Source organism: Necator americanus, chromosome X (genome assembly GCF_031761385.1).
Source record: "Necator americanus strain Aroian chromosome X, whole genome shotgun sequence".
In the NCBI taxonomy this organism is placed as follows: domain Eukaryota; kingdom Metazoa; phylum Nematoda; class Chromadorea; order Rhabditida; family Ancylostomatidae; genus Necator; species Necator americanus.
In genome coordinates, this window is record NC_087376.1 from 11,745,153 (window position 1) to 11,773,064 (window position 27,912).

At 42.7% G+C, this 27,912-nt stretch overlaps 5 protein-coding genes across 6 annotated transcripts; 2 read left to right on the forward strand and 3 right to left on the reverse strand.

Moving 5' to 3' along the window:
* Positions 1-3,578: 3,578 nt before the first annotated feature.
* RB195_022475 (uncharacterized protein) lies at positions 3,579-9,367 on the reverse strand (the record flags this gene model as incomplete). 2 transcript variants are annotated; one of them, XM_064209608.1, is made up of 11 exons in its annotated part: positions 3,579-3,644; positions 3,720-3,812; positions 4,417-4,575; positions 4,946-5,071; positions 5,130-5,204; positions 5,312-5,437; positions 5,497-5,622; positions 6,995-7,107; positions 8,197-8,311; positions 8,421-8,536; positions 9,250-9,367. In XM_064209608.1, 11 exons carry the CDS (start codon positions 9,365-9,367, stop codon positions 3,579-3,581), a joined length of 1,233 nt encoding a protein of 410 aa, XP_064065488.1. The 2 variants fall into 2 exon arrangements, with proteins under 2 accessions (XP_064065488.1, XP_064065489.1); XM_064209607.1 differs by lacking the exons at positions 8,197-8,311; positions 8,421-8,536; positions 9,250-9,367 and having other exon boundaries at positions 6,995-7,060.
* A 515-nt stretch (positions 9,368-9,882) lies between these two features.
* Positions 9,883-10,347, forward strand: RB195_022476 (uncharacterized protein; the record flags this gene model as incomplete). Its single annotated transcript, XM_064209609.1, has 1 exon — positions 9,883-10,347. One exon carries the CDS (start codon positions 9,883-9,885, stop codon positions 10,345-10,347), a length of 465 nt encoding a protein of 154 aa, XP_064065490.1.
* A 1,799-nt stretch (positions 10,348-12,146) lies between these two features.
* On the reverse strand, positions 12,147-12,389 carry RB195_022477 (uncharacterized protein; the record flags this gene model as incomplete). The annotated part of the gene is made up of 1 exon (XM_064209610.1): positions 12,147-12,389. The coding sequence occupies one exon, from the start codon at positions 12,387-12,389 to the stop codon at positions 12,147-12,149; it is 243 nt and encodes an 80-aa protein (XP_064065491.1).
* Positions 12,390-18,265: 5,876 nt separating this feature from the next.
* RB195_022478 (uncharacterized protein) lies at positions 18,266-18,664 on the forward strand (the record flags this gene model as incomplete). The annotated part of the gene is made up of 1 exon (XM_064209611.1): positions 18,266-18,664. The coding sequence occupies one exon, from the start codon at positions 18,266-18,268 to the stop codon at positions 18,662-18,664; it is 399 nt and encodes a 132-aa protein (XP_064065492.1).
* A 350-nt stretch (positions 18,665-19,014) lies between these two features.
* Positions 19,015-19,425, reverse strand: RB195_022479 (uncharacterized protein; the record flags this gene model as incomplete). Its single annotated transcript, XM_064209612.1, has 1 exon — positions 19,015-19,425. One exon carries the CDS (start codon positions 19,423-19,425, stop codon positions 19,015-19,017), a length of 411 nt encoding a protein of 136 aa, XP_064065493.1.
* Positions 19,426-27,912: the final 8,487 nt, after the last annotated feature.

The window sequence follows — 27,912 nt, forward strand, 5'->3', positions numbered from 1 at the left end:
CAGGTAGCTGTAAAGTGGGGTGACACGGGTCCCATGGGGGCGGAATGGTGCGCCGGTGTCAGGAAGCTATAGAATGGGGAGAGAGGGGTTCCACTGCGTCGGATTGGTGCGCTGGAGCCCCAGCGCAGTAGAATGGGTTTCTATGGCTCCTTCACATGGCTATTTTTCAGCATGTCTCCATGATGTTGCAAAAATCCTTTCTTCAAAAATAGGAAACACACGTGTGAACGGATGCTTAAATACAACACATAGTAGTCAACTGTTCACGAGATCTGACGTAGAACGTTATTTTTATCGTTACGATAGTGATATTCACGTTTTCATGTTAGCACATCATTCTTTGCTAATAGCTGAGAACGGAGAAAACTCGAACTACTTTAAATGATGTTTCCAAATTGTGAAGGTTTGAGAGAAACATATTCTCCAAATATAGAATTGAGTGTTTAGGGAAAATCTTTCATCTATGCTTAAATTTTCGGGTTAAAAAAATTGAAGGAAGGGTTGATAGAAAAAAGCGATTCTAATTTTACAAAAATGTCGCTACTGTTATCTCTCATTGATTGATGAAGGCGACCGAAGCTAACAGCAAAAAAAGCTTGAAGTCCGGCTTTAGCCGGACGTTCAGACTGGTCAAATATAATGATCACACACACACACACACACACACACACACACACACACACACACACACACACACACACACACACACACACACACACACACACACACACACACACACACACACACACACACACACACACACATACACACACACACACACACACACACATACACACACATACACACACATACACACACACTCACACACACACACACACACACACACACATACACACATACACACACATACACACACATACACACACATACACACGCACACATACACACACATACACACACACTCACACACACACATACACACATACACACACACATACAAACACACACATACACACACATACACACACATACACACACACATACACACACACATACACACACATACACACACATACACACACATACACACACACATACACACACATACACACACACATACACACACACATACACACACATACACACACATACACACACATACACACACATACACACACACACATACACACACACATCATGATAATAACAAAATGGTGAGCGCATCACAAAGAAAAGAACGTTAGGGAGAATCTTCGACGTTGGATTCTTCCCAGCAGTGGATAGCTCCGGTTGTACTTTGTCTTTCATACTGCTGATTTTCATGTCCCAACCCAAACATTTCAGCGCTTTCATGCACATGGGAAGAAGTGCTTTTCTGTGCATGTTACGAAGTTTTGCATACTACATTTGTCTTTTTGTGTGCGATCTCAACTATAGTGTTGGTAGATCTTATAAGTAGGTTGCAAAACTTTTTTCCCACTTTTCTTACTTAGGACGCTTGACATCCTAAATTTCTCGCTTCTACATCCGAACATATCGTCCTGCTTCAATGGACAGCTTGATTTTCCCTCTTCCCGGCCATTCATGGATACTGTTTCCTCTGCAACGTGCAACTAATCCACTTACGGGAAGTGGCGGGAATGCGAAGAGATCACACCTCCACGGTCCTGCTCGTTCACTCACTAAATAACTATTCTCATGCGAAGGGACATGTAGTCTCAGAAGCGTGAGTATTGATGACAGCTAACGAAACTACAGTCTGATGCATGCATCTTGTTCTTAAGTAGCCGCTATTTAAACGTAACGAGTACTGCAAACTGGCACGACAAACGACTCACCAAAATTCGACTGATGCACCCGAGAACTGTACGTTTTGAACTGTAGTAAAGCAATCTTTTACTATGTTCCTCCGGGAAGAAGATGAACCAGGCCGCATAGGAATTTAGCGTTTACGCTTGGTGGCGACATGTTCAAACAGATGCATTACTGGAGTTAGATATTTTCAATCGTTTTGAAAGAAGAGAAACAATAAAAGCATAACACAACGTAAACTTGTCTCTTGATTGGATCTCCAAATACATCGGTCTGGTCTGCTCCGCGCAATATTCCCGGAATGCTACATCGGCATAGGTGTGTGGCAACATCGCGTGAGCGATACATACAAGTACTGCGGAAACGCGATCGATCATCACTTACAGCAAGCGCGCCCTACCGCCACAGGCTCGAACACTCGAGGATCCCAACACGATGGCCTATGATACAATGGATAGAAGGATCACGAACATCGTCGAGGACCAGTAGGCCCAAATCCGGTTCGCCTTCCTCCTCATTAGTTATTCGTGCTCTTATCGCAAGCTCCCGACTCTTTCCATCACTCTCTTATCCGCTTTGGGCACGGGCCCAAATCTGTCTTTTCATATTTATCATAGTTCATTCGTGCTCTTGCACACGCTCGCGATTCTTTATGCTACTCTCTCATACGCTTAGGCCACGGGCCCAAATCAGCTCTCGTCTTTCGTATCATTGCTTATTTGTGCGGTTGTTAAGCTCCCGGCCCTTTACGTTATCTCTCATACGCTGTTGCCAAAACTGTCTTCGCCTTTTGTATCATTGTTTATTCGTGTTGTTGCATAAGCTCTTGACTCTTTATGTTAACTTGTCATGTGTATTGTTTGTTATTTATGTTATCGTTTGTTACACGTGTTATTGATTGTTGAAATAAAGGTTTCATTAAAGACAGCATACCACGAATCTGAGGTGGTGCGGATTTCAGGTGGAGTATTCGTATACGGGGTCGTAGATTATGGAGACGGAGGTAGTTCCGCTCATCTTTCCCTGCATCACTGAAAACAGCCGCCTCCAGAATGCTGCTTTGTACTATGCCATCTATTGCAAAGCTCCACCCCTTGCGCTGCCTCCGCCCTGCGATTCGTCAAAAACCAATTCGGACTTCTCGTGATAGGCAGTAAGGAACGCTACGGGTGCAAAGGTGGTGCACTGCACTAGAAGGCATCGTACAAAACAGCATTCTGGGACCGGCTGCTTGCACTGATTCAGGGAGAAATAGGCGGAACCACCCCGGTCTCCATAATCTACGACTCCCTATACGGATACTCCACCTGAAATGCGTACCACCCCAGATTCGTGGTATGCTGCCTTTAACCAAGTTTGAGGTACCAGTCATACCAGACGTTTGGGACGTGCCAGAGAACCAAATTCCCACGTCGAAAAGCCCGTGGGACATTCGAACTATTCAGAGACAACGCCACTGAACCACCAAAACAAGCAAGCGCGATTTTCATTCGTTCATATGCAGCCATGGACACAGCATTGTAGCGCGGCTATGGTCCAGTACTCCAGTCAGAGAAGCAGTGGAACAGCACGGAATCGTTATTTTCTATCTAATACCTGCCTTATTTGTGTTACCACTACATAGATGCTGATGTTTATAAAGAATATTGCAGAACAGTGCATTAGTGTGGGACATTTCGATTCTTTTGGAACAGTCTTGATAATTTGTCTTGAATTGGGTATAGTAAACAGATCGAAGTATCTACATCTAATATTCACGCGTTCACATGTACATGAATCAAAACAACTAACCATTCCACATCAGACTAAAACAGATCGTCCTCAGAAGTTATTGAGTCACAAAGCCAGAAGCCCACAATGATACCGAACACCTGCAGTTACTCATGCAAAACAAGTTCATGTACTTCATACACATGCTTCCTTATTGTTGTAGAAGAAGAAACCACCTGTATCAAAGCAATCAGTACAACAGTCCATGATACAACTTTAAAGTGCGATGTGAGTTCTTGAAAAGATTCAGCAATTTTTGCATAACATCCCTAAATGACATTGTAAACATTGAAAAGAATCTCAAATCATTCCGATGTCTGCACATACAGGAATGATGTGCACACTAGTTAAACATGGTCTTCAGCGACTTAGAGTGATATAAATCTTAACAGAATAGAACAACAAACTGAACTACAGACGTGATTCTACGTTAGCGAATGGGATGTGATATCGTGAGGAACTAGCATGAGGATTGCTGCGATTTTATGAAGCCAAAAATGAAACGTATCAACATTCTACATTTTATTGGCGACTCTAAATTGCATCTATAGATAGACTTGCTTGTGGACAAACTTAAGGATTCTTCCTCAATTTTAACCTCAACGGATTTGAACATGTCACCATTTTAGAAAAGATTGGTCCTGTTTTCAATTTCCAGCATCCATGACGCAAAGAAATTGCGCATAGTTCAGTGAATTTTTGTTTTATCTCTTGCGCGTAAAAATGGACATAGTCGGCATCAAAAGTGTACAACTAGGAGGATGCGGTATGTCTTCGATCGGAGCAGGGCGGAGGAAGAATGGAGTGAGTGTATGTTTCTTCAGGTGCATCGCGTTAACCCTGTTGAATACAGCCGGTACCGACTATACTTACATCTACATGCCGCGATACAAGGTGGCACATTGGTTTGAGTTTTCCATTTGTATCAGCTGGGCAACACGCTGGAGGGAACATATGACGTCCTTCCGTTATGTGGAACCAACCAGACTCATTAAATTCACCAACTTTCGAGTCCACTCCACAGCATTTCTTCTGGAATGTAATATTAATTTCTGCTCTTCAATAGTGACCAGTACAGTGCTTTGTTGTGGAGGAAAATTTCTGTTATTCCCATCCATAGTGCGACTTAGCTCGAGTGAAAGTTACAAAATCTTCCTTAGAACAAATTTCGCAACAATATTCGACGAAAAAACTCTTAAACGTCGCCAAACAGCAGCGTAAAAGCCCTCATCCCCCCTCTACACGTATAACAATGCTAAACAAACAATTCGGAAGAAAATAAAGAGAAAACTTCGTAAATGGGGCACAGTAGATGAAAAAGGTGGGATTTCAATGCCTAATCGCTCGTGATATGCTATGTTTTTATTTCACGACTTTGCAGTGGGAGAAGTAAAAATTTCACCTCCACCATGAGCTTATCCCATGCTGCCTTCATGAGCATACCATCCACATTTTTTTTCCTAGCGTTATCCGTCCCATTGTAGAGACGAAGAGAAGCGCGCAATATTTCACGGAAGTCGTCTTCAAACTGAAGCAGTGGTTTTTCTTGTAGGTTTCTGTAGGGTAAACGTAGCATAGGACCTGACCATGTGACTATGCATTGCTGCATAGATTGCTGCTGCTATTTCAGTCGCAAGAATAACCATGAGACACGTAGCATACTGAAAAGATTCGGTCTCGTCAATTGCTTGAAATATTTCAACGAATGTAGCCAACATTTCAAGGGATATTTGTTTGTTTTTGAAAGAACACGACGATGAACCCTTACGCAGCAAAGTAATGGCCTCCATTCTTTCGCAGCTCCACAGCAACCAAGAAACGCGACAAATATAACGAGTAGACCACCAAGAAGTAGCAAATAGCCAATCTGCCGGACTGCAGTTGGCTTTGTTGCCTTTAATGAGGTGAGAAACGTTCAGTTTTAATTGATGCGCGACTGAATCATTAACTTACCAGATCTCGTAGGGCTGTTTCCTGCTCGTAACCTTGTATTTGAGCTGTAGCTAGAGCAAGATTGTCAATAGCGTATTTATCAAGAACCAACCACGTGCCAATTCCTACACATATAAGCCCACACAACTAAAAACATACTTTATTGTGCTTGATTTTGTGATTCATTGCGTAGATCTTCACCATGTGCATATGACTATTTTGTATTTTTGTTAGAATCATTAATAAAACGAGATTTCTGAATATCTAGGTGCTGTAGTTCGGTGGTGTGATGGGTTCCTACAAATTGCTGTTTCTATGACCGTAGTTTCATTAAGCTTGCGAAATACGCAAAAAAAAAGTGTTCTTACCTCTCCTGCGAAAAAGGAATTATCGGTGTTACTGTTAATGAACATGGAAAAGTAATGACAGACGAAAAATTAAACGGGACGCAGACGCCCTCAATAATTCTTGTTATTCAGTGCTTGCAAACTAGTTACTGTTTTGATGCATTCCAATTTAATATTATGGGAAAAGAATTTTTTGCAGCTCGCAGCAAGGATGTCGGGAATTCCTCTCTGGCTCGTACGTTTACCAGAAGATGATAGTGCAATTCAACATAACCTTGAGAACAAGTTAAGTTGCGAGGATTTGCTTAGGCCCACATTTGAAACCAGTCTTGAAGCCGACGGTATCGTAAGTCGGTGAGTTAGCTTGATGCTGCTAGTTATCTCGCAGGATTTCATCAAAACTGTGTAGTTGTCAGCTACAATCATTTTATCAATGTATGAACAAACTAGTCGTTCTTACGAATGTAGTAGTTATAAGGATAAAGGATAGAGTTTCTGGCGTTAATCAATCCGCTTGGGATGCGCCCCCACGTTCACTTCAATTCAGAATCGTTTGAGGTTTACGAACGTGTAACTGGCCTATACAATGACTTGCGGTGGCTAGCCGATGTGTCAAGTCAGTGTTTTATCCTCCCACACAAGTCTGGTACCACTTCATCGACCCGGAAGGGATGATAGGCTTGGTGAGCACTAGGGCGGATTCGAACCTCCGATCGATCGTGCAGGAAGTGGAACCTCTAACCGCTACACTACACCCGCCCATGTAGTAGTAATAGCACACATATTAGAGCGGCTGTCATCTGTTGGACTTGAACTGACCAACTCATTAGCAGACAGAAGTTTCTGAAGTTACATCTTTTAAAAACCGATATCTGTGGAGGTGGCAACGGACAAGATGGATGGGAACAAGATTGCTGTTCCCTGTCCGCAAAGAAATGCGAAAAAAAACCCAGTATTTCATTACTTTTCTTTGTTTTTACAAGAACAAGTTGGCACAATTATTTGAGGTCTTGTTTGGTAAGGTTTCGTGGCTATCGAAATGTTATTGGCTTAAATCTGCTGAAACACTCATTGCAGAGGATCTGAACAATGCTTCTAGCAGTAAGCAGGTCCTCAACCATGTTCAGCACCTGATGAAGAAACGCATGAGAAATCACGTAATCAAAACTTACCAGAAAAACTAGATTGAAAACGAATAGCGAAAACTTCAAAGCCCTTGCTGTACAGCTTAAGGGCATTTCGTAAAATGAAGAATGAAAAGTTACCGCGCGAGCATCAAAGAATTCTGGAAAGCGTAAAGTTTCGAACATTTCATCTGAATAGCTGACGATGTACATTCAAGAGATAAGATGATTAAATCAGGAGATTGAACTAGAAGCAGGAAAATTTCAGGAGAGAATTGAAAAGGGAAAATCAGTGGCTTCTATCATCTGAATCCTCGAAATAAACCATTGAAAGAGTTAAGGAGTTTTAGATAGCTGTGGGCTATTAAAGGCAGCGTACCACGAATTTGACGCGGTGAGGGAATCCGCGGGGAAAGCCAGAGATGAGGTTGTAGCTTGCGGGATCAGGGGTGGTTCCGCTCATCCCTCTCTAATCTTCCTAAAAAAGAAAAACGGCATGGGAACCGCTCTAGTTCTTACGAGGTACGCTAGGACGCTCCTCTATGTATCTGGTCCACTCAGTAAGCTATTCATTGGTTTCACTTCAATAGGCAGTCGAGTAGAACAGTGGCTTTCGACCCTCACCTCTGCGCAGATGGATGGTGGCGAGTGTATAAAGGTGGCGCGTTGCACCTGATATCGTCGTGGAAAACGGACTCTTTGACGCCGTTTTTATATTGTCTCAGTATTGTTTCTAAGAGTATTCAAATGTCACGAAGTCAGGAAAAAAACCAAGAAAGCCTTCGGCTTTAGGCCTGAAGGCTTAGCGATTAAAATAGAACCGAAGCATAATCAAAGAGAGCATTCATGTTTTAGCATAACTCGCATTTTGCCCGGGGCAACTGTGACAAAATAGACAGCAGCAAAATATCACGTAGCAAACCCTCCGTGGAATCTTTGCATATTAGACTTTCAGACATTAATTGCACCATAGTGAAAGAGGTACTATATCTTTCACCACCATTTTTGTAATTGATATCTGAGTGCACGCTGAATTTATATAAATCCTCCTTCCACTTGTGAGGATTTAGTTCTGAATGTACTTCAATCTATTTATCTCTTTTAATCTCTGTCTAGATGAGAATGTGACTTGTCCGTTGCATTATATTTGGCTCAGACAATCATACGCAAACGTGAAGTCGTCGCCGAAGTCCATGTACCATTGGCAGCTCGCAGCAGCCAATTATCGCAGTGACGTCGCAGAATCTCACCTCGCTGCAATACTACACAGAGAAAGGAGAGAGTTGTGTAATACGGATCCTTCATATGGACTCCCCACGCTTCAAACATTATTCCGTTTTGTGATGCCGACATTCCCGCAAGTGTCTGAAATCTTTTATGATGAAGCTCGCATCACTCCCACCCCGCCATAAAGAAATGCGATCAAAGCGCGAATTGCAAATTGTCATGTATATCGTTAAATACGTTCTATTACCCTCTCGTTGCCGCTATCGCTTGCCACGTTACGACAACGTAGTAGGCAACCAGAGGAAAAATTGTCATCGATCTTTATTCTGGTTAACGTTTCATCGTCGTCGCCTTCTTCAAATCCTGGAAAATGAAAGACACGTGTAGTCTACCCCTCAAACGCCTTGTTATCCCACAACATATGGATTAGCAAACAGATTACTCAAAAAAAAAAGTCAGAAGAAGAGATCGAAATTAATGTACACTTTGATAGCCATAAAGCCGCTATGTTAGCTTACTACCGGTTGTAAGAGTTGCGCCGCTAATAGTAACTAATAACGATGCCGTTGCAGCTATGTAAACATATTTTCAATAACGGGTTTTTGTTTTGGTTTTCCAGGGGTGTGCCGAATGGTAAGGAATTAGAATATTCTTGCAGCTCGGTTTTCAGTACGACTTTGTTTTCCAAATTCTTCTATACAAATGAACCTGTACATTGAGAAACGGCAGCCATTCCTTAGGTTTTTCCCTTGTAAGCTTTATGTACTGGTATTGCTTATTCACGAGATCGAAGCATGTGTCCATTTCGGCTTGCGGCTTGAACATATAATGCAACAGTTATCCACATATCGGCAGCGCAAAGAAGGTCTACCAGTAGGGGTTTTTCCACCTTAGACGTGAAAGCAACGGCTAATGTGGGAGCAAGTCTTTGCCCCATAGCCAAGACTCTAGCATGCCTATAGTATTGTCCAGACTAATGCACCATCCGCGCGGGCGCGTTGAGAGAACGACTTCGATGAGAAGCGTAGAAGGCGGCTTCAAAGTCGGGAAAGGATAATTGCATTGGCTTCGAATACCGATGCCAGAGATCACTCTCTCCTGCCAGAGATGAACACCTGGCCAATCGTAGATCGGCCAGGATGAAAGCGGCGTTGTCATCTCACGAGTCCCAGATGGAGGAAGATATCTCAGCATTCCTGCGCTCGTCGGTCAACGTGCTCGAGTTCAGGAACTGACGGCGCCTGCTGGGCCAGTAAGATCTTGAAGTGATCCCTTCAGATTAAAAGGATTGCTTTGCCCAAAGCCCCGTAATTGGCAGTGTTGAGGACTTGAGGACATCTTTTGCCCGCTATAATGCTTCAGTAAATCATATGCCTTCCACGTGTTCTTGTCCTCCCACACCTTTTCAAACTCCTTCGTTCTTGATGCTTATTTATTTTCGCGGTCTTCTTGTCGCTTGTGACACATCTTACTTCTCAGACGCTTTTCCTGGCTGAAATCGCCAGTGCTGTGGGCGGCGGATATGGAATTATACGTGGATTTTGTTTCTGTAGATGCAATGGCAAACCTCTTCCGCTGCAATAGAAGCGGGAGCGTTAACTCTGCAGCGCCCCACATTACAATTTACAATTATAAGATATTACAATTATTACAATTGTAATATCTTCAGGTGGTCAGGAAATTATTTCGCGCAACTGAGAGGGCTAGCAATGGGTCAACGATTAGCACCAGCACTGACGATCTGCTTCATGAGCAGAATCGAAGAACTAGTGCTTTCGCGTAGACCAATAATGTATTGCAGATATATTGACGACTGTTGCATCATAACATCAACACAGTCCAAAATGGACGAGTGTTTCCGAATACTCAACCAACAATCGCAATATATAAGACTCACACGAAAAACCCCAAAAGAAGGATGGCTTCCTTACCTCAACACCCAAGTAAGTGCTTCCAACGGTATTATTAGAGTAAAGTGGTATCGCGAAGAAAGCTGCAAGAACATCATATTGCACGCCAAATCTGCACATCTGACTGCAGTAAAATGCGCAGTGATTCGTAATATGTTCAAAACAGCTAGTGAAGTATGCACTGGCAACCAAGAACGACACGAATCACAAAGACTAGCCTTGAAAATTGCATGTGCTAATGGCCATACAGTACGTCCGCATTAACGAAGAACCAGCACTGTAAATAGCAATGTTCCGCGCGAAAACAAAATTTCTCTTTGTCTTCCTTTTATCTCTGACAGTGTTAGTGCCGCTGTTCAGCGCAGCATTATCCAAGCACAATTACAAAATGACGTGATCTTGGTAAATATCCCAAATACAAACATCAAAAGCCAGCTTGTTAGAAACAGACTATATGATAGATACTGCATCTGTGAAAGGTGTGTTATTTGTCCTTACGGAAAAACAGGCGACTGCGCAAAAATGGGGGTAATATATGAGATTGAGTGCTTGATATGCAATGCAACTTACGTTGGGGAGACCGGTAGGAATGTTGGAGTGAGGATTAATGAACACATGGCCGGCAAACGACGGAAAAGTTTGATAACACCACTAGGAAGGCACAGACATGAGGCCCACAACGGAAACGATTACGATGTGAAATGCGTTATACTGGCTCATGAAACAGAAATATCAGCAAGGAAGTGTTGGAGGCGTTTTGGATTCTTAAAAGAAACCCTTCAATGAATAATAGGAATGAATGCTTGTCGATAACGAATGAGTTCTTGCCACTTGTACCGCTCTGTGACCTATAACCGCCTGATATTCTTTGTATAGATCAAATCATCTATATCGTCGCAGTGATTTACACGCAGTAATACTCATTCGCTGGTACACTGAGTGACAAGTGCGTGCAAGCAGCCGCGCCACATCCGGTGGAGCAAAACGTAAGACCATTTTCAATGTAGATGGGTTTCTGTTTTCACTACCCGGAACGATTATCGAAGCACTGATCCACCCAGGGTAGTGTGGCACTTGACGGGATAAACGTAGCATTGCTCCAGTCATCCTCTATTTAGTCCCCTGAAGACGGCGAAAAAGCCGAAACGTCAGGCAAATAAAGGTTCCATCTAAAAACCTCGCAGGCACACTATAAGAAAACACAAATAAGTATATAAATATATATATACATATATATATATTTAATACGCGTATAAAAGTTTGACTGTTTCTCCATCGTTCGTCCAACGTTCCTTTGTTGATGCGATGCAGTAGTATTCGTCCTGCAGACTTTTGTCAATAAGGTGCCGAAACTACTTGCAGTCCGCTGATTACGTTACCGTGGTAATAATTATAAACGGATTTGGGTCTGTTCAAGACCTTCAACCAGTATCAGGGTGAATAGACAACTGACTGAACTCTTAGAAGAGTTCTACTATGCGAACTGTTCACTGAAAAACAACGTCAGATACGAAGTGGATATTCAGCCGAGATGCGATAAAGTTGATTCGCTATTCAACTTCTTGACGCAGTGCTGCGGTCGACTCGACAAATAAGTGAAGTTGCGAGTTTATTTGCCGATTATTTTATTCGACCGACTTGCCAAATAAGTAAAGTTGTGAGTTTATTTTCTATCATAAGGCATGGATTGGAAAGATGTTTAGTACCGCCTGCGTTGTAGACGAATCTTGATAGAAGAGAACAAAGCCAAATAGACGGATTGGTCATTACCCGTCAAAAGCATGTCAGAAGTGACGCGAAACTTTTCATAGAAGTGGGGGTAGAAAACATTTTTTTCAAAGCGTAAAAACAACATGTTGCCCGATGTCTGGGCCGAAGACCGTCTTCTACCTTGTTATAGGAAGAACATCCGATGATTGTGTCCAAATTGGCTTTAAGAAACCCTCTCATTCAGGATAGTAAGGATGGCCTATTCGAAAAAGAAAGCGGTGAAAGGAGGTCCTACGCTGAACGTTGGTATTTTTTTGAGCCCAAAAAGGGGTTCCGAAGACCAATACGTTCCATCACCGTCTTTCGTCGTTCACCTTAAGACTAATGCGTCCACGCGCCTCGATCTTGGATTCGGCCAGCATATGTTTCGGTTCTTTGATGCTAGATGGTATCAGGGCGATGTCATTGACAAAACTCAGATGGCATAGCTGCCGACCACCAACCTTAGCTTCCATGTCGTCACATTCTTGCTTTTGGATTGCGTTTTCGAGAGTGACCGTGAATATTTTAGGTGGGATTGTATCACCCTGTCGCATCCCTTTCTTTACATCGATGACGATGTTCTTGCAAACTGGGGACGCTTTGGTTGTCCAAAGCTTTCATGACCGCTTACGCCGCAGCTTAATCAAAAGTCTCTAGGTCGATGGTGGTTAATAATAGCGGTTTCATGTACCTTCGCGATACGTCAATGAGTTTCGAAGCTGTGTGAATATGGTCAACCGTATTGAATCCTTTTCGAAACCCTTTTGATAGCTTGGCTAATCCTCATCTAACACTTTTGAATCCTGTTCAGGATCAGTATTGTAAAGAGCTTATAGATGGCGGTAGTAAGCAGGCTGGGCGATAGCCGCCGATGTCATGTGGATTCCTCTGCTTGTGCAACAACAAGGTCTCTGCACAAACATGGTGACACAAACACAGCAATAAACGGGGTGGAGCGTGGCGCTGCAGGCAAGTCAGTGGCGATCGACCGATTTTCGTGGTTACCAGTTGTCTTGCACCCTCTTCATCGGTTTATTTCGATGCTGTAGCTGTTCAATCTTAGATCTGAAAAGCGGTCGTTTTTGCGATTGGTGAAGTTCCTACGTAGCGAATGCTCTTTTCCGCCTCTGCAGTTTCAGCTAACACTGCTAAACTTCTGTCTTCAGGATCTTCTTCTAAAACCTCTCTGCAAGGAGTTGCAACATCGGGCGTGAGTTCTTGGTTGCCTGGAGCTCGCGCAGCTCCGGCGTATTAGTTAGGTTTTGTACGCTACCCGATCGATCCCGTAACAGTTCTTTTCAGGAACGGATCTCTCTGATAACAGTCGGGCTATAGCAGCCCAAGTCTAGAGCGCGCAATGATGATCCTGCCCCCGCTTGACACTGCTCGCGCGAGGACATAGTACAACGCCTCCACCACCAAGAACAGCGACGCCGATTCTGAGCCTGTGGGTTGAGTGCTGCTTCCACTGTGCGATGCTGGCAACAGCGAGTGGTTCACCCTTCCCGACCTAGCGTGAGCTCGAGCGTTGGCCGATGGGTGGTGCAATGAGCACCAATGCAAACGGTCAACAAAGCAGACTAACTGTTGCCTTTTTTTGCGTTATTTTCCTCAAGAAAAGGGAAGGACAAAAACGATGGAGATAACAAAAAAGAGTTAAAGGCGAAAAAAAGAAGAACCTAGCGTGGATATAAACCGCATGGACGGTAAGGCTCATATAGGAGAACCGCAACTTTATGTGCAGTGATTCACAATCTAACCTGAGAATATTGTGAATGCCACGCAGGGGTAAGCTCAGACGTAGAGATTGAGGTGAGTTTTCGGTAAGCTATCGTAGTAGTTGTTGAGATATTGAGTCTAGTTCCGTTGCAATACTGGTGTTGTAAGGGGATCCCAGTTGTAGTGCAGTACGCGGCTTAGTTCGTCTTAGAAAGACGAGAAGTTCCGAGTTGAGTATAGAGATTATGGAATGAATTTAGGGTGATGATCCGAATCCAGTTTTTAAAATTTGTTCAATTGAGGATGACGAAGTGCGAGGGGGGGGGGGGGGCAAAATCGAGAACACCCACAATAGCTCCGTTTCCAGGTTCAACAACGACGCCACACAGTTCTCCATGTAGCCATTTCGCCTTGAAGACGTGGTGCGGCTGAGTGCCGCGACAGCAGCGCTCCCACAAGGTGCGGCTTTCTTCTTCTTGTTATCTGGATGAGGTAGTGCGCAAGAAAGAAGAGGAGCTAGACGAGCATAATGGCTACAACTTTAAAGCGATAGTAGCGCGCTTTTGAGTCTGAGGGTTCGCGACACCGCACCCGCGAGGTGGGCTTGTCCGCCTGCAAACAGCTTGGCGAGTTGTCAGCAAGCTTCGTGAACTGCCTTCTAAATTTATTTCGGCATGCCATGGCTGACCAAAACCAAGGTAGTCAGGTTGGGTGTGGATGTCCACTACTCTATATAACCCTCCGAGGTTCGTCCAGGCGGTAGCGAAGGCAAAATGGATTTAATTGAATATGAAATGAATATGAATTGCTAACGGAGGCTACAGCTAGTCGTTTAATCAAACTGGCGATTGCTGGACGTACTACAAGGCGAAAGTGAAGGCGGTAGCAGCTGACCCTCTACAGGCTAATTATGGAGAACGTAGGTATGTGCGCAAGAGTCTCCCTCGCATAAATCGATTTGAATTCTTTCAGCAGGTTGTGCCGGCTGCGCACGCAATAACAACTGAATATGATCCTAAGTTTGCCGTAGTGACTCAGTTTGTGTCTAACAATGCTTCTTGCTTTAAAAGTGAAGTAAGTCCCGAGATAGGCGAACTAACGGAGATTAACCAATATTATACCACTCCGCACCACCACGAGATTAATGGTGCGTGCAAGCGAGTCTTCACCACGTTCCATCCACGTTATGTCAGGGAGAATCGATCGAACTCTGATAAAAACGTGGGAGCGTTCACCTTCATGTATAACCAGGGTCCAGCGTGGGTTGGCATTTTTTCAAAAGGGGCGTAGGAGGAGCAAGATGGGTCGTAAGGGGGCTGGGATGAGGAGGAAGGAAACTAATGGAGTAAAAGAAATGAGAAGTGGTGCAGCGCGGTGTAGTGTTATTCTTATTGAATTGGTTAGGGATCAGTCCTGAACAGAAGTGGGACTGCTGAAATTAGCGCTAAATAGTTTAAAGTGCACAATTCACAATTATCTAGAAATGATGAATTTCAATATTGTCACTGAAAAAAAGCAATCTTGATGCTATTACTAGGAAAGGATAGTTGCAGATAAGGATAAAATTTGTACAAGTTTGGCTCCACGACTGCATAACGACGCTCACAGTAAATTTTATATGGTACAATTTTGCACTGTTGTAGAGACAGATATTGTCTATACCTGCACGACGTTTGGTGTTTCTGGCTTCGCTAGCGTTTTGGAAACTTAACTGAGAAGAAACTTTTCCTGCCATCATCAAATCTCTCTCAACTAGCTTTTGAGATAACTGGAATACCTACGGATATCAAAATTTACAGTTAGGATTCTTCCTTGATGCTCTATAAATTATCTTTTAGCATCTTTTGGGACACAAAAGATGCTAAAAGACACAAAAGACAACTAGACCACACCCCTTTCAGTCTATCTGTCGGTTCTTCTCATCTGTGATCATTTGGGCTGGAGTTTGCGCTACGCAAGACGTACACCACTGGTTTTTGTTGAAAAAGGTACCAAGGTCAATCAGATATCTACCTTAATAACATTCTGATGAATGAAATGCTTCCTGGCTTCAAAAACACTTTAGAAATTCAACTTGGACCTTTCAACAGAATGGTGCACCCGCTCACCAGTCCAAAAAGACGCAGGAGAGAATCTTCTCAAGTTCATTTCTTCATCTGAATGGCAGGCAAACTCACTAGATTTTAATGGTACGGACTACTCGAGTTGGTCCCTTCTTGAGGGGAACAAAACATGTGAAATAAATATAGATGAATAAGAATAAATCTTGCACTATTAACACGCGGTTTGAAGCTGATTTTAACGATGAAAACTGACCATGATAGAGAATGAGTGCAGGACATAGATTAAAATAAACATTTACATCTGCAAAAAAATTTGGAAGGCCTAGTAAAAATGCGTTTTGTAGGAAAAGGTTTGCGTTGTAGAACAATAAAATTATCGTTTTTAGAGGTCGTCTGATATTTTTGAAAGTTACTTGAGAAAAGTCGAGAGTTTTAGCAAATTCTCCAGCGTTTTCTTTACTAACTTTTGAGAGAACGAATACAAATATAGATAGCCAAAGTTTGGATTTCCGCACTCATTCTCGTTGCACGACTACAGTAGCAGGATCAAAAATTGCTATTTTCTGACTAGAGCATCAAGGGCAACTCTTGATTGCAAATTTTTATCTCTATAGCTGTCCTGGTTCTCTCTAAATCGATGTATATGAAACATGTAAAAATAGGAATAGGAGGAATTTACTATTTTTTCAACTAGGCTTTAAAAGGACTAAGAAAAATAGAAACACCAAATTTTGCGAAGATTTAGGCGAAATCTGTCTATGCAATTCTGCAGTATTATAACGCATGAAATTTCAAAATGACTGGAGCTCTTACCTCGTGATGTTCTAAAAGCCGAGCACAGTAGAATATTCATGCGCCGGTATTTGAATATTGATGTCTAGCTGAATGTTCTCTCTCTCTATTATAGCAATTTTCAGATGTCTGGTGCCATTTGCACAGTTTATATACTGAAAATAGATTCCCACCAATGATATCTCTTTATTGTTTCCAACAGTTCTCTCTCTATTTCTTGCACTTCTTCTCCTACCCTTATTCTTACTTCAGCTAGTTGCGTGGCCACTCCTCTCCTTCTGACTTATGAAGATTGTTTCGCTCAGTGAAGCTCATTCACCAACAAGGATACCAGAATCGTGCAGTTATACCTCTTTTTGATTTGTTCCGTCATGTTGCTTCCTCTTCAAACTATCTCTCAGAAATCTCCTTTTATTGCCTTCCGCACCTTCTAGTTGGTTTGGTCTTGTCTAGATTTTGGTGGTAGTCGTTTAAGAATCACAAAGGTTAATGATCCCTCTTGTTCGAGTTCCCCCGTCAGATTTGAATTGGATCTCAATGTGCTCTTTCTGCCTTGGGCTAAACTGGTCGTCCAAATCCTGATATGTAGATAAATAGAAGTTGAACATTCTGGATTGGGAGAAAAGATGTCATGAAAGGATTCTTCGCTTTCTGGTGTAGTAGAACATGTTTGGCGTGTTATTCAGGATGAAAAGACTGCGCCTGGCTCCACTGACAATAAGCTTGCCAATTTCTCTTGAATGTCATGACTTAGACAAATGTGCCTTCTTTTTTTCTTTCTTGTGCACCATTTTTGGTCTTTGATTCGTATATAGCTGATCTCTGAGCTAGTCCAACCGTGTAACGAACACATCACCACCACTCGTCGGTGTTCTCCCTCGAGGGCGTTTATCATCTCTTGGGATACACTCTAGCGTTCTTTTAGTCCATCTATCGTCGATTCTCCTCATAATGTGACCGGCCCATCTATGTTTTACTTTCGATGCATAGTTGACCAGTCCATCTATGCTTTACCTTCAATACACATTTCGTTAGATGAGACATTGCTCTTAGTTAGGAGATGAGAAGACCGGTTAGGTGCTGTGTGCGCAGGCTAAACATGAAAACATCGCTCAAGGGCTCTGTGGGTAATGAATTGCTTCCCAGAGATGGCAGCGGTGTCTGTCCACGTCTCCGCTGCGTAACTGAGTACTGGAGGAACTGTTAAGTCAAACAGATGGGCACGGAGATCTTGCTCCGTCAGTTTATCTGCAGCTTCCCTGAGAGGTACGAATGCTGTTCAATCTGCTCTCATCCTTCTATTCAATTTTCTTCCAAGTCACTTTCCATATTCACAGAACGTCCAAGGTGAACATATGACGAAGTTTCCACGACTTGGAAGCCTTCAAGTTGCACTCCTTCGTCCTCGCAGTAGGCGTTCTTCGTGAACTGCGGAAGATCCTCCTGCAAAACTTTTTTGCAGCTGATGCCTGCCACTAACCGCTTAATGTGCAGTGCATTCGGATAAAGCCTCAAAATCCTTCTTCTTTCCAACAATTCTTTGGTTCTCTTTGAAATTCAATTCAAGTTTGTCGTGCGCAGCTTCGAGACACGTTCAGCTCACGCTCGCAGTCCTATGAGCACCAAGTGGCAGTCCTCGTTTCAGTCCTCTTCTATGTGCAAGTCACCTTTGGACAAGAAGCTCTAGAGTACGCAACCGTCGTAGACAACTTTTTTCCTCCTTCGTCGCCGATCGTAAGGCTAAGTCGTATTTTTGCACGGAGGAGACGGTGATCAGAACCACCAAAAAAGGATGGCACTACCGAGACGTCAAAGAGACACCACCTCCGGTTGATGAGTATGTGGTCGATCTCGGCATGAGTCGCGTCATTGGCCGATTCCCATGTCCACCGACGATGATCTTTCTTCATGAAAAAAGAGTTACCGTGAAAGAGGCGAGTGGCGGACAACAGCCCGGCGAGACGATTGCCATTCCATTTTCATTCCGGTCCCCTAGTCCAAATCTTCATCTGTCGTACGTCGTTCCTTCTGCACTTGGTCTCCTGCAGAGCAATCACGTGAAATTTGATACGCTCTGCACCTTCGAGAAAGGCACATATGTCAACGACAGCAGAAACGAAGACGTCCTGAGCGACTTGAGATTTGATCGCCTCTCACCGGTCGCCACACAGATATTTCTTCATGAAAAGGCGTTGGCAGTTGGCGCCAACCAATTATCACTCCAAAAGCTTCTGACGCTTCTGAAGCGGGAATAAGCAAACTTGTGTCTCGTTGGCAAAGATGGGTAGGCTGTAATGGTTCTTATTTCGATTGATGAAGTTGATTTTAAGGCGAGCTGAAACGTTTCGAAGTGAATGTTTGAAACGCGCATTATTTCTGCACCAGTCTAGTAGTTGAGAAGAGGTTGAAAAACTTGATAAAATTCCCAACTTTTTCTCAACGAAAAAAAGATAGTTCAACTTTTCAGCGACCCACGCCTTTCTCTACAAAATGCATACTTAGCTGCCCTTTTAGGTTCCTTTTGGGCTAAGTTATAAATGTTCATTCCAACCTAACAAAGTCCGACCAGTTCAGCAGTCATTTCCAATCCCAATCAGGATCCGTATTAATCGCTAAAGTCACCTCCAAATCGCGCATAAATGCTGTGAGTATGAGTGAGGTCGACTTCGCCAGAGGTAGCGACGCAGGCGGAAGATACTCGAGAAGATGCACGAGAAATGGAGAGGTTGGTCATGGACACCGTGAGGAAAACTGTCTTATCGCCAGTCGCCAGTGGTAAGTACACTGGGGCAACCACTTTCACGAGCAAGAGTTTCGCTGCATAGTCGCGATATGCTTCCGAAAGAAACTGAGCTGGAATCCCGGCTAAGAGAAGAACTGGTTGAGGCATTGCCCAAATCACAGCCAAGAGAAGGATTATCAGGTACAGAAGTGATCGAGCCATCGACGGATCCAGGCTACCACACTCGGCACTCTCGCGTGGATGCGCTGGCCGGCTAAGGCGGAGCGCCACCATAGTGTTACATAACAGCGAATATAGAAAACGTTAATGCTTTTTGGGCCTAACCAAACTGTCTGAAAAACATGACGTGGATGACGTGCTGGGTGCCGCAAAAGAAAATAAATGCGAACACTACGCGAACAAAATGCAGGTTACACGGCAACATTTACTGTTTTGGAAATATACCATCACATCAAAGAGGAGCAGAGAGAGAGAGAAAGCTACGACAGCAAAAAGAGAAAGAAATAAGAGAGAACGGAGTGCACACAGTAAAATCGATGTTCGTCGAGTCGTAAATGTGTGCTATAAGTATGAGTAAGTGCTTCGGAACTGTTGGGGCTTCGGCGCTAGCTCACGCTTGTAACTGCAAACATGTTGCTCGACGGCCTGAGCCGCTTGAACGAGAGCCATGGAAAAGAGAATACCGGCCCTGACAAAGCAAATCACTTCTAAACGTGGTTCATTTGCATTCCAGACGCAGGGAGGTAACACTGGTAATCGTAAGATGTGGATGATCAAGCACACCATCATATGAAATTACCCCAAGCGAGGGCTAGAGAGCTGCGAAAAGTCTGGGTGAAGCGAAGTGATCGCGAAAAAAGAACAGAATCTCCAGCTCTCAGAAAGAAGAGGGTGTTGCCGCACTTGTGTGCACAGTGGTGTTACACAACAGAGTCAAACGTGTAGTTGGAAAATAAACTCTTCTGGAAGCGACGCTCGATAAACGACCCTTTTGAAGTAGACCTTCCCTCATCTCATTCTTTCTAATATAGGAACTTCTATAGCTATCAAAGGTAGACATAATAAACGGAAGTAAAGAAAAAAAAATTGGATGCTCAATAAATAAATTGGAATAATATGATATGATAAATATTAAGAAACAGTTCCATAATAAATCATGCTATATAGTAAACGATATAATAATGGGCTTATTCCGTCACGTATATATATATATATATATATATATATATATATATATATCAGGCTTTTTTTGGTGTTCGCTCGCCTTCATCCATTCAATGAGAAATAATAGTAGCTACATTTTTTTTTGTAAAATTAGAGTTGTTTTCTTTCTATCAAAAGTTCAAAAAAATCGGTAGAAAATCGGTAGAATTAAAATCGAAAATTCAAACATAGATGAAAGATTTTATGGTTTTTCCTTAGACGCATCAGTTCTATATTTGGAGAACAATCAAGCTTGATTTTACATCTATTTTCCTTTCAAAACCTCCACAATTTGGAAACATCATTCAGAGTATGAGTTTCCTCCGTTCTCAACTATTAGCAAATAATGATGTGTTAACATGGAATGACGAAAATATCACTATCGTAGTGATAAAAATAGCGTTCTATGTCAGATCGAGTAAACTGTTGGCTATTATTTCGCACATGTGTTTCCTTTTTTGAAGGAAGGATTTTTGCAGCATCATGGGTACATGCTGGGAAATAGACATGTGAAGAAGCCATAGAAACCCATTCTACTGCGCTAGGGCTCCCGCGCACCAATCCAACGCAGTCTCTCCCCATTCTATAGCTTCCTGGCACCAGCGCACCATTCCGCCCTCGTGGGACCCGTCCCCCGTTTTACAGCTGTCTAGCTCCGGGGCACAAATTCAACCCGTAGAACCCGTCTCATCCAATTTTACCGCGTTGACGCTCCAGCGCACCAAACCGACGCCATGGTATCCGTCTCCCTCTCTTTTTGGGATTTCTTGACAGAGACATACACATACACAGACGCACACACGTGACAGAATAAGCCCGTTGTTATACACCACGATAGTTTGCAAATTTGGAAGTATACATTCACATGAAAGTTTATTTAGCCTCACTAACATATGAGTGAAAACTAACTTGGCTTATCAAAGCCAACATGGATAGCTACAAACCTTAGGGCAATAGATAAAAGGTAGAGTGCTCGCCTATCAGGTGCATTGCGACGGTTCCGCACCTCACCGGTGCACATTTTTGCATCATTGTGGAGTATTTTCGTGACACACAGACAAACAAACACACACACGGACTAAGCGTGTTATTATATATATATATATATATATATCATATTATATAATAACATATGTTATATATATAAATATAAATATAAATATATATATATATATAACTCCAGAAAGCAGTGAGACGTGTTCAACGGCTTCGAATAGTGGCGCTGGCGCTGCAAAGCGGTAAAATGGGTGAGTGGGGTTTATGGCTTCGATACGGCTGATATCCATCAGCGCCGGTATACCAATTCGAAGCCATAAACCCCATCAATCAGCTCGAGCCACATATGAGGTGTCACGGCAAGGTGAGCTCGCGAATCTACTGGGCACACAGCATCTTGTTGTGGGCTGCTCAAGCTTCCTGTGACTCTTCTGTTCCGCACCTAAAGGGCCCAAACCGTCCTCAACGACCGGTCCAGTTCGCGTATGAGAGTGCTCTTGTCAGCGGCTTACCGCCAGAAGCCCGAAGTCCACTTTTTGACACCTTGACTTTCCAGTTCCCTTGTTCCTTTTATGTCATCAAAGTCGATGGCCGATCAGAGCGGGCGGCGAATATGTTCCAAGACAAAAGTGCGGGAGAGGGGGGGGGGAACTGCGCTTGGGGCGCTTGCGCTCAATGTTGCGCCACTCGATGCCGCGCAGGCACAGTTTTGTATTATCACTTTCTACCGCGAGCGTTGCCGTCCGTTAGAGAGGGCTGTCGACGTGCTGAGCGCGCAACTGCCCAACGATCGACTCCGTGCAAGGAAAAGAGGGAGAGGTGGTCATCCTATTGACCACCGGAACACACGTTACGCTGAAGCCTGCCGAGTTCCTCGACAAGTATAGTCGTCCTATATCCTGCTGTTGACCGTGCCAGTTCATCCTTGCCCTCGTAGGTGATTAGTTTTGCACGCTAGCCTATCGATACCGTAACGTTAAATGTCCTTGTTTTAGCTCTTCGACATTGGAGCAACCTCCAAAGCGCATACTGGAGTCTGGAGCACATAGGTATCTGTTCGGCTTAATTTCCTGCTCGGTCGACTTCGCCGCTCAAGTACGCGTTGCACAAAGCCTCTTGCATCAGGATCCGAGCTCAGCCCAAAATTTTCCTATGGGAACGACGCCTAGATTAAAATAAATGTTATCTGATCCGTGGATTGAGTGCCACTTCCACTCCACACGGCTATTTTTTGCCCAGAAACATTCTTTGGCAACTCATGCCTCTTACGTTTTACCTGATTTCAGATATTCATCAAGTTTGATGAGTTTACAAAGTTGGTGTTGATAGAATGAGTCGACTAAACCACCCCACGAATCTGAGGTGGTACGGATTTTAGGTGGAGTATTCGTATACGGGATCGTAGATTATGGAGAGAAGGGTGACTCCGTCCATTTCTTCCTAATTGCCGTAGAAAACGGCCCGGAAGACACGGCTTTCCGGCGCGCTATTTTCTGCAACGAGTTCGATTGGAGCGCGCCAGCCTTGTGCACGCGCCGCATCTTCCGGGCCGTTTTTTACGGCAATTAGGAAGACATGAATGGAATCACCCACCTCTCCATAATCTACATACGATCCCGTACTAATACGAATACTCCATCTGAAAACCGTACCACCTCGTGGGGTGATGACTTTAATCAAGATCTCAAGAAGGACATTCATAGGAACGGAAATTAAATGCCTCTAAACTACGTAAATTGATTCAGGCAAGCAACCCTGTTGAAGCAACCTACTGCAGATGACAAATACATTAACAATGAAAACGTAGCCTTTTCGCTGAGCACAAGCTTAAGAGAAAAGTATACATGAAAAAAGTGCGGAAAACACATTCAAGATCTGGAACAGCAGGCTTCGGCTGGGCATGTTCTCGACAAAAACAAAGCTCTTTTGCAAAAGTTGTTTATTTTCGGAATTTTTCATTTATGGAACGAACCAAATTTTTATGGGCAGTGAAAATAGTTACTTGGTTAGTCAAGTAGTTCTCAATAGAATAAATAAATAAACAAATAAACAAGCCGTCAAATACCAAATTGTAGCACTTAAAGGCAGGAAATCACGATTTTGACGCGGGGCAGGACCGAAAGCTAAATCGTTGAAAATCGGGTAGTAGATTGCGGAGCCTAGCGTAGTTCCGGTCATCTTTTCTTGACACTTAACGTCACAAAAAAAAACGGCGGGGGAACTGCTTTAGTCTCTACGAGGGACAAGTGAACGCTCCTCTATTTACACCGGTCCAGTCCTATCAGCAGCCTATTGGTTTCACTTGAATAGACTGGTGAGAAGGCATCATTGACCTCTGAGCCCTCGTACATGGAAGCGGCACAGTACAAGGGTGGCCCTTTGCAACAGAAATGTGAAGGGAAAAAACAGGCCCTTCTACGCCGTTTTTTTAAACGGTTAGGAAAAATGAACAAAACCACCCTGGGTTCCGTAATCTACTACCTGAACTCTATGGTTTCGCTGTGGGTAGTACTTCAAAGTCGTAATATGCTGCCTTTAAACTACAACTATCAACGGTATGGTTCCAGAATGGCTTAAGATTAGTTCAACCAGAAGTTCTACGAGCTTCAGCTTAAACTAAAATGCATTCTCTGTTTCTAGTTCACTACTTCATTATTCTTGTGGGCAACACTTGCGTCCTCACTTCGTTCAACATGCTCTGCAAAAAATGCTCACTGGGGAAAGTGTTCTCCACCTATTGCATCCAAACATTTCCGTTCCTCTGCGCTGCGTAAACCTTGCTGTAGTTTTTCTTAAAATATAAATATGTGCATGATAAAGTCAGAGAGAGTCATTTCGAATTGCATGAATCATTCTGATTTTGTTAGGACCCACGAGCTGAGGCTCAATTAGCTTCAAAACGAATCTTTGTATGTTTGCCGAATGCTTGGGATCGATTACGCTACCAACATAGTCACGTTTACAAATGAAATAAAGATTAAAGGAAACAATTAAAATTGTTTCAACGTCAGCACACTTCCGAGATGAGACCCTACTTCTGAGTAGTATTAGAATCACCCTTCAAAAACAACTGCTTTTCACAGGTGAGCAGTTCTTACTTATTGTTGCACATTGCTTAAGCAGCTAAACCAAAGTTTTGCATGTCAAAATTCGAGTGAACGATGACGTCTCCATGGCACCGTCATAAAAAATCATGGGAGTCCATATGTTCCACAGAGTGGATTTTTCTTGCAACAGTTACTGCCATTAACTAACATTTCCAAAGATTTTGAATTTCATCGTATTCTAAAGGTATAAAAAATCGTACATTTGTGCTGTAGTGGAGGCTTAGAGGCTTTATCAACAAGATAGAACGTGATCACTCTCAATTCCCCCATAAAATCGAGATAAATTCTTGAGAAACGGCATCTACAGCAGCTGCGCAAAACTGCTATTCGTTAGAACGCGTACTGTCCTGTCACCATCCAACGTCCGGCTAATATACCTAATATGCAAGAGAAGGTGTCTCAATAGCGACGAATTAGGATTGTCACTGTTTTATTACCCGCAGTAAGTTGCGTAATTGGGCATATAGGTGCAAACAAAGCTACATCACAGGTGTTTTTGTGAATTATTAGAGGAACTGAGCGTGATCACGCTATTTCCAACAATCTAGATGTCTTCCATAACTTAGTGTTAAGACAGCGATTGGGGCATACGAGCCAAAATACAACACTTCCAAAAGGAATAAGGTCTCAGGAAATGTTTACAGAAGAAATGAACAACTTTTGTTAGCTGGTAAAAGGGAATGTAACAAAACTTCCAAAAATTTTATTTCAACACGAACCAAGGGAAAATCTTGGAGCTTACAAGAGCAGCATTTCGAAAAATGCTGCGCATAACCCCACTCAGTGGCGATTTGTGAACGTCGTCATGAGCACCTTGCAAAAATAATGGAAGGCAAGCAAAATAAAGAGAAACATTACATTGAGAACATGAGAACAAATATTTACTCAAATACACAACTGGACTCAAGCACACTATTGATGCATTCTTATCATGAGATATTTGTGTCTTTTGTTTTAATTCTATACGTTCCCATTGATAGCCTCATCGTGAGGATGCCGATGACGTATAGGAGGGGAGGAAAAGCAATTGTCGATTGACGCCTAGAGCAGCCGCTAGCTAAGGGCTCCTCCATTCGCGAACGCAGTTACTCGTCAAAATGTTGAGTTCTAACTTGCTCCTCCCACTTTCAAATATGTTTGCTGCACAAAAGTTTCGTCTCCTTAGATTAACAAAAGAGCTACATTTAGAAACTACTGTTATAAGAAAGCTACTTCTTCCATGATAATTTCAAGTTACAAAGCATATTATTGGCAAGATATGTAATAGAGCGTAAACGAAGGTAAATGATACTGAAGTTTTGGATAGTTTCTTTGCTAGAAATTAAAGTTTGTTTCTGAAGATTTTGAATTTTCTTCCAAGCACTAGAAATCTCACGCGAAAGTTGCGAAATCTAGTACATGTTTTTTGGGTCTAACAACAACAAACGAAACACCATCAATTTCACCTGATGCATCATAGTTTATGAGAAAATGTAACTGGAGGAAAAGGGTTAAACTCGACCCCTCGAACAAGAAAGTAAATTGCAAGTACTGTTAAACAATCATTAGATAATTACCCGATAATTTTTTTCAATACTTTTCAGGTCTGGAGACATTAATCATGAATTCTACGTAACGTAAACATTTCATTTCACCTTTGATTTCATCTAATAGCAGACATTTCTGCATATTTTGTTAGGATGACGTGAAATCGCAAATGAAGGGAACATCGAAGTTCACATTTTCTGTATTTGTTGTTCCAACATGAAAGCACTTATCCAGTGTTTCTGCCACCTAGTAGAGTTGCAGGCGTTAACTTTGAATAATGCTGTTTACTCACTTATTTACTTATGTCCTCATCACTGCAGCGTAGGGAAAACTTGAAAATAGAACAAGGAAAAAATGGAGCATTACTAATCGTTACATCTTAACCTCATGTTGTCATACTCTTTTATGGGCTGCACACTTTTTAATCTTATCGTTCATATCAAGGGAAGTTTTGTTATAGGATTTTTTTTTGGATCACCTTTATAATTTATAATTAACTTGTAATTTAATCTTTTATAATACTGTTTCGAGACGGCAGGAAGAAGCGACTTGTCGTATATTTCGATGCCATGCACAACAACAACCAGTGATACAGATTGATAGATACACGAAAAAGCACGTAAAGTAGCAATTTCTTTGCTGACGCATCAATATGATGTTTTAATGTTTTAGTGAAGAAGAACCTGCTTCTGTGCCTATTTCCTCGGTAGTATAATTGGTGTATTAATTTAAGATGAGCATGTGTGACCAACTAAAAACTAGAGGGATTGCTCGAATTGTCAATGAATAGAAATCTTTCTTGGAATAATGATGTAACTATAAGAGCTAGGAAACCACTAAGTACATGTGAAAACCGATTGTGTGAGGCATGCTGTTGCAAGTAAGCGAGTATTGTCACCTGAGTGACCACTATAAAAGAAGCACAAACTTGGTTCGTTGAGGTTTAGCCCGCTTGCAGTTCTATTGATGAAAAACTCTGGACTCCACCTGTCAGCAAAAAAGTGAAAATCAGATATTAACAGCTGCAAACCAGTTGAAGCAACAGTGGAAGTCTAAAACTAGTTTATACTAGTTTTTCTGCGTTTGTTCTTAGGAAATCATTTTGAATAGGTTACGGAAAGCTAATAACACGCTGGGATTTTTCTGATACATTGCAAATGTTTGGTGATCATTTGACAACATGTTAAAAGACAACTAGAAAGAGGTTGTAAGAGAAGAAGAGGACGGGAACACCGAAATCCTGACGTTGTGGAAAGATTTGAAGTGGATTCATGCTTACGTACTCGCGGTACTAGAGGTGATAGTTGGGATACGAATGGCGCCGTTGTAAAGTCAGTGGTGAAGGTTGACACCTGTTCCACGTTTATATGAAAAACAAAGAATAGGAATGTAACGACCAAAGAGGAATCTTTGCTCCTTGATAGGGAAGAAAGTTATTTCCCAGCTGTGCATGTGTGTGTCAGCAGCTGTCTTTCAATATTTTTAGAATACAAGATTATGGTTGTAAACTTGGGAGGGAGGTAAATGTGTTAGGCTTCACTTGCGGAAAAAAAAACTTATTCATTTGTGGTAATCGCTCTGAAAACTTAAAGGCAGCATACCATAAATCTGACGTGGTGAGGGAATCCGCGGGGAAGCTAGAAATGGGGTTGCAGATTGCGGGATCTGTGTGGTTCTGCTCATTTTTCCCTAGTCGTCCTTGAAAAAAAACCGCGTAGGAAACGCTTTAGTTCCTACTTAGTTCCTACTTAGTTCCTACGAGGAACGTAAGAACGCCCCTCTATGCATACGTTGTGGTCCCCTCAGCAACCTATTCATTGGTTCCACTTGAGGGGGATGAACGAAACCACCCCTGATCCCGCAATCTACAATCATCTCTAGCTTGTCCAGCGATTCCCCTCACCACGTCAGATTCGTCTTATCCTGC